Source organism: Prenolepis imparis, unplaced genomic scaffold (assembly GCF_030444845.1).
Source record: "Prenolepis imparis isolate NDT839.2.m4 unplaced genomic scaffold, iyPreImpa1.0 SCAF_336, whole genome shotgun sequence".
Lineage (NCBI taxonomy): Eukaryota > Metazoa > Arthropoda > Insecta > Hymenoptera > Formicidae > Prenolepis > Prenolepis imparis.
In genome coordinates, this window is record NW_028141494.1 from 21,149 (window position 1) to 35,210 (window position 14,062).

Genomic DNA, 14,062 nt, shown 5'->3' on the forward strand with positions numbered 1-14,062 from the left:
GCTCAGTTGCGTGCTGACAAGCCGAGATAGATTTTTTATATACGCGAAATGCCCAACGCTGTCGTCCTCCTCCACATACAGCATATTTACATGTTTTTCTCTCTTCCGATCGGTGAGCTGTATCGGAAGAATAGATAATTCCTTCTTCCTCTCAATGCCGTAGACGTTGATTGAGATGTTATTTGCCAGTTCAAACTTTTTAATTTGGTTTAACGTCATCGGAAACTCAATGTCCTGAAGATTTAACACTGTCGTGTAATGGGGATATGAAAATTCTCGTTCCACATGTCTTTCTGCGGGGTACAGAGCGGCCACCACTGACCATGCGAAACATGCATTGTCCGTTGATCGCACGTTCACCACTGCTCTCTTCGTCATAATTTCTCGCGGTAAGTTTAGATAACACCCCGCGCGCATAGGATTGCACTTGTTGACGTTGACTGTAAGATCAAGGATTCGTGACAATGCCCATCCGCTATCACGTTCCTGAAACTCTTCGAGAGACGCCAATGTGGATTCGATGACATGCCGCTCATACCACTCGTGTAAATCGGACGTGCGAAAGAGTTCATAATTTCGCGTGTTAATGCTTTTGTTGGAGCGCATATCACCTGTCACAAACTCACCGTTGAACACGGTATTTACTTTTGCACAGTTGTGTATTTTTATAACATCTTGCACTTGTTCAAGAACTACACTACTAGCGTCTTCCAAAAATTGTCGCGGTTCGATATAGTCTGCGTTAATCACCGCACCTGTCAGTATCCGATTTTCGAACGCGGTATCGATCTCTCGCCAAACGAGTCTTCCCGTGTTATTATCGCCACTGTAATTACCGCCACTGTAATTACCACCACTGGGTATAAACTGTCTCTGCAATCGAGTCTTTGCACCCTCGAGTCGCGCGATTCTAGCAACCAAAGATTGTCTATATCCAATGGAGAGTCGCGGACGCTTGACACGACTGCGTTCTTCGAGCAGTTTGATAAAGTCCTCGCAGCGCAGCGCCCATTCAAAATATTCGCCCAAGGTGGTGATTTGATGGGACCGCTCCAACAGGTCGCGTTCGTTCTGCTCGATGTTTTCCATTATTTCTTTTATTCACTATTATACCACTAACACTTCTAATACAAGAAAGTAACCACTAAACTTTTTTCACCGCTGCATCTATGCGCTTTCAAATCGTACTATGGTTTGACGCGCTCTCATCCTCCTTATATATATATTTCACCTAATTCTATCTTCTTTTCTAACATTTGGCGTATCTCAAAAGATAGTTTCCCGAGATATCGGTTTTATGGATAGAGGAGTAAGGACACAAGCTGCCGAACGTTGGCACCGATACGTTGCATTCTTCCTTAAAAAATATTAAGAAAAATGTTTCGCTCTCGTTTTTATGGGAGATTTTCCGCGAGGGTACAAGCTGCCGAACGTCAACGCTTTTACATTTGCACCCCTATAAATAATGTTTGACATGTTCGTCGCAGCGTCGGCTTTAAATCTTCATTCCTTTCCTAATGATAAAATGTCCATAAAATGAAAAACATAGTTTTAATGAACTCTAGAACGCTCCGTTGACGAACAGCCGGACATCGGCGCTTCCGTAATAAAATTATATTAACGAGGGTACAAAATTGTTAATCATCGGCGCTTGTTCTATACCTTTTTGGGGAAAATGTCTAAGAACCCTCATAAAAAAGTCGTAAAGATACCATCTACAAATATTGCACTCATACGCAGCTCGTTGCACGGTCCTTGTGGGGGATGACATCATGCGGGGAAGGGGAAACGTGACGCTAGAGACTGAGAGGCTAGGGATCGCGAGACTAGGGACTGAGAGGCTAGGGATCGCGAGGCTAGGGACCGAGAGGCTAGGGACTGCGAGAGAGGTAGCGCTTAGGAGAGAAAGAGAGAGCGCGAGGTGAACGCGAGAGAAAGAGAGGGTGTGAGGCGAACGTGAAGGAGAGAGATGTTGCGGCGAGGAGAGAGAGAGAGAGAGAGATGACGCGAGGTTAGGGACTGCTAGAGATAGCGCTTAGGAGAGAAAGAGAGAGCGCGAGGTGAACGCGAGAGACAGAGATAGCGAGAGGCGCATGCGAGAGATGACGCAGTGAAGGAAAAGAAGAGGAATTTTTAAAATGAATATATTAATTTAATATTAATTATTTTTAATTATGAATAAATGTGTATTATACATTTGTGTGTGTGTGTGTGTATGTGTGTGTTTAAAAGAATATAAATGGATATAAATGTATATAAATGTGAATATATAAATGTGAATATATAAATGTGAATATAAAATGGATATAAAATTTTAAAAAATATATATAAATGAATATAAAGATAAGAATATAAAGATGAAAATATAAAGATGAAAATATAAATGAATATCATAATATATAAAAATTGTCGGTGATGGAGGTGGCTATGGTAAAGCCGACGATTGTGGATGCGAGGCGGTGAGGCAGCCGAATGCTAGGTGCTGTGAGAAGCGGAGGCGACGGCTGGGCGGGGACTCCTGCATAACAGAAAATTTTTATTAATTATTTTAATAATTTATAATTAAAAGAAATACTTACTAGTTCCAATTTTCCACCACAGGTTCTGGTGGATATGGCTCTAGACCAAACAGTTCCCGAAGAGCATACATGTTCTCCCATAGCCAACTGTTATTGGCATCCATTTCCCGCGCCTCTGCAGTTTCGCACCACATTTCTGCAAACATTTGTCGATGTTCCCACCTCAGCATTCTCACCCACTCTCGTTCAGTTAAACCTTGCTCCACCACGTGTTGCGGCCGTAAATTTTGCACAATGTTATAGATCATCTGAAAAATATGAATATTTAATATATATATCTAAACATATTGCAATATTCTGTACAATAGTTTTAAATAAATTGTACAACTTACTATTTCGGGGAGCGTACGGCGCAGAAAACCTCCAGTCATTTTTTTCACTATTTTTTTACACTCACTTCGCTCGGCGACTGTTCGAGACTTTTTGATGTGGAGACAGACTCTCTCTCCATAAGCTTCAACCCCCGTCCCTCTCAAAATTATTGCAATTCTTCCTTAAAAGATATTTAGGAAAATGTTTCGCTCTCGTTTACGACCGATTTTCCGCGAGGGTACAAGCTGCCGAACGTCAACGCTTTTACATTTGCACCCCTATAAATAACGTTTGACATGTTCGTCGCAGCGTCGGCTTAAAATCTTCATTCCTTTCCTAATGATAAAATGTCCATAAAATGAAAAACAGTTTTATGGCTTCGGGTAGCCATAAATCACAAAGATAATCAGTTGCCGAACATGCTTAGACTCCCCCCTTCCCCCCTCCTTTGTCGAAACATCCCCTCCACCCGCGTGACGTCAGCCCCCGCGCCTACGAGATACCCCCGCCCCACGTGACGTCATACCCCTCGCCCCGGAGAACCCCCCGCGCCCCGCACCCCCCTCAGAGGACCTGGGTTAGAACTCTCATAGTATTCCTACTGCCGAGCATCGCGGAAGCGCCGAGACTCGGCATTTTGGAATTGATCGAGGTGGAAAATGGTGATTTGGCGAACAATAACAGAGATGATGAGGGTAATAACATGATAGCTATGGGTGCCGACGATATCGAAAACTTGCAACCGCTCATCGATGTATTGGAAAACGATCTCGAGAATGAAAACGATATTTATGTAATGCAAAACGGCTTTCCTATATGGTTATTGAGATTATTGGACATGGCCAATCCGCTTGAATTTGATATGCAAGCTCGGCAAAATTTGAGGGACCTCGAAGATGAAGTTGCAGGTAACTATGTGTTCTCCTTATCTTTTTGCGCTGTTTGCATAGGCAAAAAATATATTTTTAAATTTTATATTTATAATTGTAATATTTAAATAATTTTAATGTTTATTAAAAAGTATTATAATATTATTACTAGATGATGCTAACTACGTGGGTCGTGACGAAGGTTTCGATAGCAATTCTTCCGAGAATGAGAGCGATATATAAATGATTACAAGCACAAAGAACAAAAAACTTTACTTACTTGGGACGTGAAAGGGAGAATGTGATGCGTGTGATATAATTAAGATATTTAAATATAATCGTACATATCAATCTTTGACGTTCCCAACAAAGTCTACAAGATATAGATTTGGAGGGTAAAGTTCTATACATTGGAGAACATTCTTGCTTATATTTGATATCTGATGAAAAATTTTGCATTTTACATTAGAATATTTGATATGAAAACAACATTTTTTTAATTTAAATTTAAATGCTTAAATCATGTTGATATTTAACTACCTCTATATTTATTTTTATTTTTTATGGCGTTATGAAATTATAATATTTTGAACCTATGTGTAACGTTTTATGTAACAGCAAGGAAAATCTGATTATTAAGTAGAAACATATTTTTCTCTTTCTTTATATTTAATAAACATGTGGTCTCCGACGACGCCTGTCGACGCCAGTAACTTTATTATTTTTCCTTCACAAAAAATGCAATCACAAAAGATGCTCGAAATGGCGACCTCCTAATTCAATGCAGGCATTACACCGCCGCACCATACTTTGCCGAACTCGTTCGAAAATGCCTGGTGTATGCTGGACGACCTCACAAGCATTGAAGATCCTCGCAGTCAGGTCCTCTACTGTTTCTACAGGAGTGGCGTACACTAGGCTCTTTACATGACCCCAAAGGAAAAAATCCAGAGAAGTCTAGTCTGGGGAGCGAAGTGGCCATGCAACTGGACCTCCTTTGCCTATCCAGCGACCAGGGTAGGTTTGATCAAGATAGTCCCGCACTGCTCGGGAGAAATGGGCCGGCGCACCATCGTGCTAATACCACATCTGATTACGTACAAACAACATCACATCTTCGATTAACTCAGGCAGGGTTTCGCGGAGGAACTGCAAGTAATTGTTCCCGTTCAGGCGAGGTGGCAACACGAACGGGCCGATCAATTGATCACCTAAGATTGCAGCCCAAATGTTTACAGAAAACCGTTGCTGATGGGTCCTGATGTGTTTCGCGTGAGGATTCTCGTCATTCCAAAGATGGCTGTTACGGCTGTTGAAGAGGCCATCCTTTGTGAATTGCGCTTCGTCAGAGAACAAAACCATGCTACCAAAATGTGGATTGTCTACGAGGCGATTAAGGTACCACTGACAGAAATTCACACGAAGCGGGAAGTCAGCTGGGCCCATTGCTTGCACCTTCTGTAGATGGTAGGGGTGTAATTGTTGTTCGTGTACGACTTTCCAGACAGTATTGTGGGCGACTCCCATAGCATGGCCGATGGCGCGAGTGCTAGTGGACGGTTCATTTTCAAATCTTTCCAGAATATCCTCCTCAAAATCAACGGTCCGGACAAGTCTTCTTGCTCCGGTGTCTAATCTGTTCACCGTCATCGTTCCCAGTTCCCGCAAGCGACGATCGATGGCTGCAAATGTTTTCCGACAGGGGTGTCGCCGATTAGGAAATCTCTCACGGTAGATCCTTTCAGCAAGTCTTGTATTGCAGCGAGCCTCACCGAACACAAGATGCATGTCTGTCATCTCCGCAAATGTAAACATGTCGATTTAATTTCCGAAACAAAACGCTGAACTGAGATCAGTGTGGACTAGGCGTTCGCTGCTTTGCGTCGCAGAGATGCCAGTTTCGAGACGCTGCCACCACGAACACAAGGAAAGAGCCTCGTACGTGTGCGCAGGCGCCGCTGAGCGCGGAGCGCCATCTCTGCTTTGCAGTCGTGCATCGTTGACAGGCGTCGTCGGAGACTACATGTTTATTAATAAAAGTTGCATATTTTCACCTACCCTACAACCCCTCAACGGTTGGCACCGGAGTTCCCGAACACCCTGTATATATATACGAGGGGTGTATGATAAGTACCCGTGTTAGGGAAGAAAACGCATTAAAAAAAATTTTTTTTTATTTATTTTTCAACACAGTCTCCTTTTAGTTCAATACATTTAGTCCACCGATATTCCAACTTTTTTAAGCCATTCAAAAAATATGATTTTTCGAACTCCGCAAAATAGGCTTCTGTTTCCGCGATAACTTCTTCGTTTGACGTGAACCGCTTTCCGCCAAGCCATTTTTTCATGTTTGGAAACAAAAAAAAGTCACAGGGGGCCAAATCGGGGGAATATGGTGGATGAGGTAGCAATTCATAGCGTAATTCGACCAGTTTTGCTGTAGCGATTGCGGACGAGTGAGCTGGTGCGTTGTCGTGGTGAAAGAGCACTTTCTTCTTCGCCAAATGGGGCCGTTTTCTTCTCAATTCAGCGTCGAATCGGCCCAATAAATCAGCATAGTACTGCCCCGTAATTGTCCTTCCCTTCTCCAAATAGTCGGTGAAGATGATGCCTCGCGAATCCCAAAAAACGGTGGCCATGACCTTTCCGGCCGATGGAACCGTTTTTGCCTTCTTTGGAGCAGGTTCGCCGGGTGAAGTCCACTGTTTAGACTGTTCTTTCGATTCTGGCGTGATGGATCCATGTTTCGTCAATAGTTATGAAACGCCGCAGAAACTCTTTCGGATTGCGCTTAAACATGTCCAAACAGTACTCTGAAGTTGTCATGCGGTTCCGTTTTTGTTCCACTGTGAGCAAACGCGGCACCCATCTCGCCGATAGCTTTCTCATGCCCAATTTTTCGTGTAAGATATTTTGTACGCGTTCAATTGAGATGCCTACAATGTCAGCAATCTCTCTGATCTTCACTCGGCGGTCTGTTAACACGATATCATGGATTTTGTTGACCATATCCTCCGTAGTCACCACAATCGGACGGCCTGGACGCTCTTCATCAAAAACGGATGTTCGGCCTCGCTTGAATTCATTAAACCAATATCTGATGGTAGTCATCGAAGGTGCATGATCCTTATAAACGGCATGCAACTGCATTTTGATTTCCTCACACGTCTTCCCATCCAAAAAAAGAAATCGAATCACTGACCGATATTGCTCTTTTTCCATGATTGCAAACAAATACAAACTTGCCCAATTTTAACAGCTTTAAAACAAAATCTATTCGATAAATATGTCTGAAATTTTGACAGGCGACAGTTGAAAGATGAAATTAAACAATAGTATACAGATTTTGAGTCAGTGGCGCTATCAGTCGTTAAACACGGGTACTTATCATACATCCCTCGTATATATGATATCTGGTACATTATATTATCACAAATGTGTGATATATTATGAATATTGAGTTGTTTTGTGATTATTTAACTACAATTTTCTTAAAACTTCCTAAGACTGAGACTGCATAGAGTTATGTTCGCGCTCGTGCTTTGGGTAAATAAAATTGATGTAAAATCTGATAGTAGATATAATGTTCTCGATATATTTTGACCTAATACAGAAAAGCATGTACATATTGTGTTCAAAGCTGCAATAAATAATTATACATTATTTCTGCAATTTAAAAAAGATCTGTTATTTTGCGACTTTGAGGACAAAAACAAATAGGCAATAAATCTGCGATGACAGATACGCCAATAAAAAACAACACAAACATATAAACACGTAACAGCCACCGCGCCGGAACACAACCACCGACGTCGCGAAAAGCATGCGCGGCCGCATCACGTGGGCACTGTAAGGCCAATCGATCGCGCGATCTAAAGACTCGCACATGACAGGCACGTGCCTACTCTGCGCGGATCACGAGGCAGCCTATAGCGTACGGCGCCTTCGAGTCACCTCTAAATGTTTGAAAATTAAGGATGATTATTGGCGCTCGGCGAAAAGGGTGACTCCTGGCCCGAATCAATAAAAGGAGCTCACCCATGATCATCCACGCCTTATCGCAGTTATCCGTCGTGAAACCGCATACCGCACGCTTGTTATACCTAATTAAAACCGCAGTCGCCACCCGCTATCAACCAACTAACGATTTCGAATTACGGACTAGAATTCTATTACGGCATTATTGTTAGTCGTGACAAATACTGTTTTGTTGTATATGTTAATTTTTGTGCTAATACAGTAAACATTGTTAAACTAATATCTGAGAGCACTTATCGCTTCGCTTCCTCAATATATCTGCTTTCCTGCACGCGCTCGTGAACATATTGATGGTCCTTCGAGCCGGATTTTCGTCATAAAGCCGGCATCCGCACGTTCGCGAGTGTTCTCTCTCGTGGCGGGAGTGAAGTGATTACTCAACTATAACAGGAACATTTGTGAGTGTCAATCATGGATGCAGCTACGCTTCACGATAGTCAAAGTGAAATTCAAAGTCGCATATCGCGTTCAGTGGAGTACCTCAAGAAGTTGGGTGCCGCCAACATCACCGCCAGTGCCGTCGCAACTCGCATCCGGATCCTCGACCAACTGTGGGTGAAATTCGAGGAGCAGCATGATCTCCTTCGGGCCGCCCTGAAAGATAAATTCAAGGAGAGTGCGTACGTAACCTCTGGTCTCTTCGAGATAACGGAGAATGCTTACGTGATGCAAAGGAGCACGCTGGATGGCTACGCCGAACATATCAAGGCTCAAGTCGTAGGCACACCGCCTACCTCTGACAGCGCCCCGAAGACCACGCTGCCTCGCATCAAACTCCCGCAATTCTCAGGCTCGTACGCCGACTGGCCTTCATTTCGGGACCTCTTCCTGTCCGTCATCGGTGGCAACTCCTCAGTCTCCAAGATCGAGCGGTTCCACTATCTTCGCTCGAGTGTGCAAGGCCAAGCCTGAAATGTTAATCAGATCATTACCGGTTACGGGCGAGAACTATGATCGCGCGTGGGCGATATTGTGCAAACACTTCGACAACAAAAAGGAACTGATCCGCTTGAACTTCGCCGCATTCACTGCCACGTCGAAGATGAAGGGGGAAAGCGCCGAAGAACTGAGTATCATCCACAATGCTGTCACCACCGCCGTAAACGCTCAAGAAAGTATCGGCCGCCCCATAAACTCGCACGGGATGGATCTCTTCAACCACTTAGTCATCGAACTATTCGACGCACGCACCCGGCTGGAATGGGAGTCTTCCACGTCGGACTCCGCTGAACCTCCACGTCACGAGGCACTTCTCGAGTTCATAAGCCGACGAATGCGAACACTCAACGCCGCGCGACCGAAGAACTTCGTGAAGACTTCCAGTGATTTACCACGCACCGCCAAAACTCACGTCGCGAAGCACGGAACTGATACGCCGCAGTGTGCACTTTGCCACGAGAAACACTCACTAATGACGTGCCGTGATTTCAAGGGCAAATCAGCTGCCGATCGGAAAGCATTGGTCGAGACAAAGCGACTATGCTTTAATTGTCTCGGTAACCACTTCATGGCAAAATGTCAATCGAAGAAGAGCTGTTTCACTTGCAACGCACGTCACCACACCATGTTGCACGACGCATACACTACACGCTCACAACCCGAGGCCACCACACTCACTACGGTTCACACGAACGTAGACAAGAAGGCAGTCCTCCTCGCAACCGCTCGCGTGAAAATCGCCGACCGCAATGGATCACCGCACGACGTCCGAGCTTTGATCGATCAAGGCTCCGAGGTGTCACTAGTCTCCGAGACGCTAGCACAGCGACTACGGCTGCCACGATCCCACACGAACATGGCCATCTTCGGGATTGGAGGCACACGTGCAGGATCAACCCGCGGCAAAGTCACGTTGAACATCAACTCCAACGTGACCGACGCCAACCTGTGTGTAGCAGCATTCGTGTTGCCACGCCTTTCGCTGCAACAAGGTATCGCAGCAAAACGCCACCGCAACTGGCCGCATATTCAAGGTCTTCAGCTGGCTGACCCTCAATACCAGGAGGGCGATCCAGCGGAGCTTCTCCTGGGAGCGGAAGTATGCTCTCTAATCTTTGAAGAGGGCCTACGCAAGGGCGGACCCCAGATGCCGATCGCCCAGAAGACGTCTTTCGGATGGATTCTCTCTGGGGGCTCCGACGCAGCATCCGCAGAGGAACAACGCCACACATTCCAGTGCTCCGCTGACCGCGACCTAGTTGAGCTGGTTCAACAATTTTGGCAGCTAGAAAAGGAACCCACCGCAGTAGCTCCGCTCACCCCTGACGAAGAACGATGTGAGGAGCTCTTTGTGCGTACACACACACGCACCACCGCCGGGAGATACGTGGTGAGGTTGCCATTCTCCGCGCCGCCGACAACCCTCAGCGAGACCCGCAAATCGGCCGAACGCCTTCTGCTGGTGATGGAACGACGCTGCGACCGAGATCCTCGATTCGGTGACTTCTATCGAAGCTTCATGCGGGAATTCGAGGATCTGCAACACATGGAGGCGATAAGCACACTGCCAAGTGACTCGGAGAGCAAGTGCTACCTACCGCACCACGGCGTCCTCAAGGAGTCCAGCACCACCACCAAACTCAGGGTGGTCTTCAACGGATCGCAACGAACACAGTCGGGTGAGTCGTTGAATGCTCATCTGCTCATCGGAGCAAATCGCTTGCCAGCACTTAACGACATACTGCTACGATGGCGTTGGCACCGGTACGTCTTCGTCACGGACATCGAGAAGATGTACCGGCAAGTCCTCGTGCATCCGGACGACTGCGGCTTTCAGACGATCCTGTGGCGCCACTCTGTCGATGATGAGGTACTGGAATATCGGCTGAAGACAGTAACCTACGGGCTCGCTTGCGCACCCTTTCTTGCCATCCGAACGCTGCAGCAACTCGCGGTGGATGAAGGAGGTCAGTTTCCCCGCGGTGCTGTCGCACTAAACCGTGACTGCTACGTGGACGACGTGGTCACCGGCGCGAACACCTTGGCGGACGCGACCACGCTGCAAAATGAACTTCGCAATCTCTGCACGGCGGGCGGGTTCCCCTTAAGAAAATGGGCAGCGAACGACGAGAGGGTCTTGACGGGAATCCCACGGGAACATCGGCTTCAACGCTCACCACACTCGTGGGAAGGAGAAACTCACTCCACCTTAGGACTCCACTGGCACCCGCACGGGGATCAATTCTCCTTCGTGTTTCATCCCCGCACGATCGCGGAATTCACGAAGAGACGAGTCCTCGCCGAAACCGCTAGGCTGTTCGATCCGATGGGCTGGCTAGCACCAGTCGTGATCCGGGCGAAGATCATGATCCAGACGACGTGGCTGCAGCGATTGGATTGGGACGCCCCACTCCCACCAGCCGACGTACGACAGTGGAAAAGCCTGCTGGAAGAGCTTCCGCTTCTCGATCGCATACGGATGACTCGCTGGTTCTGCACTGGAGATGCCGACACACATCTTCAACTGCATGGCTTCGCAGACGCATCAGAACGAGGTTATGCCGCCGCTGTGTATCTGAAAGGACCAAGGTTTCAGTTAGATTGATGATGGCTAAAAGCAAGGTAGCTCCCGTCAAACAAGTAACCTTGCCAAGACTGGAACTTTGCGCCGCCACTCTACTCACCAATTTAATGCATCACGTCTGCAACACGCTCGACCTTGCCACAGTGCCGATCTATCTCTGGTCTGATTCCCAGGTCACCCTCCACTGGATCCGCGGGCACGCCTCAAAGTGGAAGACCTTCGTCGCCAACAGGGTAGTTCACATCCAAACGCAACTGCCCAACGCACGATGGAGACACGTGGCCGGACGAGACAATCCTGCAGACTGTGCATCGCGAGGAATCAATCCAAGCGAACTCATCAACCACGCATTGTGGTGGACAGGACCTACCTGGCTGCTGAGGACAGAAGCTGCATGGCCGAGCACCGAGATGGGAGCATCTGAAGAGGACCTTCCAGAGAGCCGAGCCACCAGCCTGCTGATCAAGAGGGACGTCGTTGTCGAACCGGAACTCCTTCTTCGGTTTTCCACTCTGCAACGCCTGCTGCGAGTATCGGCATGGTGTCTGCGCTGGCGTCGCACATCGAAACCCGCTGACACCCCTGGACTACCACTGGATCCGGATGAACTGGACGCTGCGCTGTTTCGTTGGCTTCGATTGATGCAAGCGCTCCATTTTACTGAAGAGGTCGCCGCCATCACCGCCGGACGCATACTATCACCACGCAGCTCGCTGGTGAAGCTCAATCCATTCCTCGATGACCACGGCGTACTGAGAGTGGGAGGACGACTCAAAAATGCTCTGCTGCCGCATGATGAGAAGCACCCGATGATCGCTCCGCCAACGTCATGGTTGACGCGATTGATAGTTGACTCCTGTCACCGCCGGACTCTGCACGGAGGAGTGCAACTCACGCTCGGATTGCTTCGTCTCCGCTTCTGGGTGCCACGAGGAAGAGCCGTCGTCAAACAGCTACTTCATCGCTGTGTCACTTGCACCAGGTGGCGGGCGGCTGCTCCACACCCGCCGATGGGCAATTTACCGCCCGATCGAGTCACTCCAGCACGATCATTTCTACGCACTGGGGTGGATTATGCAGGGCCAATACTCATTCGGACGAGCAAAGGTCGTGGACATCGCGCTTACAAGGGCTACATCGCAGTATTCATCTGCTTTTGGTCGAAGGCCATCCACCTGGAGCTCGTCTCGGATTATTCCTCCGACGCATTCATCGCCGCACTTCGCCGCTTTGTCTCTCGCCGGGGCCTGTGTACCGACATTTACAGCGACTGTGGCACAACTTTCGTTGGAGCTGACCGCACCCTGCGGGAGCTCCTCATTGCAGCGTCCTCCGATGGCCGTGGAATCGCACGTGCAGCAGCCGCTCAGGGAATCCGCTGGCACTTCAATCCATCAGCGGCCCCGCACTTCGGCGGATTGTGGGAGGCAGCCGTGAAATCCGCCAAGTATCATCTTCGTAGAGTGATCGGCGAGACCACCCTCACCTTCGAGGAGTTAAGCACGCTCCTCGCTCAAATCGAAGCCTGTCTTAATTCCAGACCGTTGCAGGCACTCTCAGATGATCCAGATGACGTCGCCGCTCTCACACCGGGACACTTTCTCATCGGGGCACCTCTCCTCGCCGTACCCGAGCCGTCTCAGATCGAGAAACCTGGAAACACGGGGTCACGATGGCGTCACCTGCAAACCATGAGGGACCATTTTTGGGGGAGATGGTCGAGCGAGTACATTCATGGACTTACCTCCCGATCAAAGTGGTTCAAGGACGAGGCATCACCCCGCATCGGAGCACTCTGTCTGGCACGCTCCGAGAACACCCCTCCGAGCCGATGGCCTCTTGCAAGGATCACGCGACTGCATCCAGGAGATGACGGCGTCGTGCGCGTAGTCACCATTCGAACGGCGACTTCCGAACTCGTACGTCCGCTCGTGAAGCTCGTGTTACTTCCGGGCGTCGACGACACCGATTCGTTACACACTGACACATAAATCACACCGCACTGTACTCACACAACACCTTTGCGAGAATGGACCCCGACTTCGATACACCACATCTCACCTTATCGTCTCACTGTCACTGCACTCACTGTAATTCACCTCACTCACCACGAAATCTCGTTGCGACTACGTGTTTCACAGTATCACCGACAATACTCACACATCGCGGCACGCGACCACACGTACATCGCAATGCGCAGCCGCGACCGCTTCAATCATCGATCACGAATCATTTGAGATCCGCGACCGGATATCACTAACAACTCATGTTGTCACGTAGTGACAAGGCGGGCGGGATGTTCAAAGCTGCAATAAATAATTATACATTATTTCTGCAATTTAAAAAAGATCTGTTATTTTGCGACTTTGAGGACAAAAACAAATAGGCAATAAATCTGCGATGACAGATACGCCAATAAAAAACAACACAAACATATAAACACGTAACAGCCACCGCGCCGGAACACAACCACCGACGTCGCGAAAAGCATGCGCGGCCGCATCACGTGGGCACTGTAAGGCCAATCAATCGCGCGATCTAAAGACTCGCACATGACAGGCACGTGCCTACTCTGCGCGGATCACGAGGCAGCCTATAGCGTACGGCGCCTTCGAGTCACCTCTAAATGTTTGAAAATTAAGGATGATTATTGGCGCTCGGCGAAAAGGGTGACTCCTGGCCCGAATCAATAAAAGGAGCTCACCCATGATCATCCACGCCTTATCGCAGTTATCCGTCGT

At 47.9% G+C, this 14,062-nt stretch overlaps 3 protein-coding genes across 3 annotated transcripts; 2 read left to right on the top strand and 1 right to left on the bottom strand.

Moving 5' to 3' along the window:
* Positions 1 to 6,466: 6,466 nt before the first annotated feature.
* LOC145948334 (protein GVQW3-like) lies at positions 6,467 to 6,910 on the bottom strand. The gene has a single exon (XM_083058037.1). It carries the CDS (start codon positions 6,908 to 6,910, stop codon positions 6,467 to 6,469), a length of 444 nt encoding a protein of 147 aa, XP_082914163.1.
* Positions 6,911 to 8,711: 1,801 nt separating this feature from the next.
* LOC145948335 (uncharacterized) lies at positions 8,712 to 11,342 on the top strand. Its single transcript, XM_083058038.1, has one exon. It carries the CDS (start codon positions 8,712 to 8,714, stop codon positions 11,340 to 11,342), a length of 2,631 nt encoding a protein of 876 aa, XP_082914164.1.
* Positions 11,343 to 11,344: 2 nt separating this feature from the next.
* On the top strand, positions 11,345 to 12,885 carry LOC145948336 (uncharacterized). Its single transcript, XM_083058040.1, has 2 exons — positions 11,345 to 12,779; positions 12,872 to 12,885. Exons 1-2 carry the CDS (start codon positions 11,345 to 11,347, stop codon positions 12,883 to 12,885), a joined length of 1,449 nt encoding a protein of 482 aa, XP_082914166.1.
* Positions 12,886 to 14,062: the final 1,177 nt, after the last annotated feature.

Excerpts from the sequence above, each read along its gene's own strand:
- LOC145948334 (XM_083058037.1), bottom strand. The coding sequence starts at position 6,910 with ATGCAGTTGCATGCCGTTTATAAGGATCATGCACCTTCGATGACTACC.
- LOC145948335 (XM_083058038.1), top strand. The coding sequence starts at position 8,712 with ATGTTAATCAGATCATTACCGGTTACGGGCGAGAACTATGATCGCGCG.
- LOC145948336 (XM_083058040.1), top strand. The coding sequence starts at position 11,345 with ATGGCTAAAAGCAAGGTAGCTCCCGTCAAACAAGTAACCTTGCCAAGA.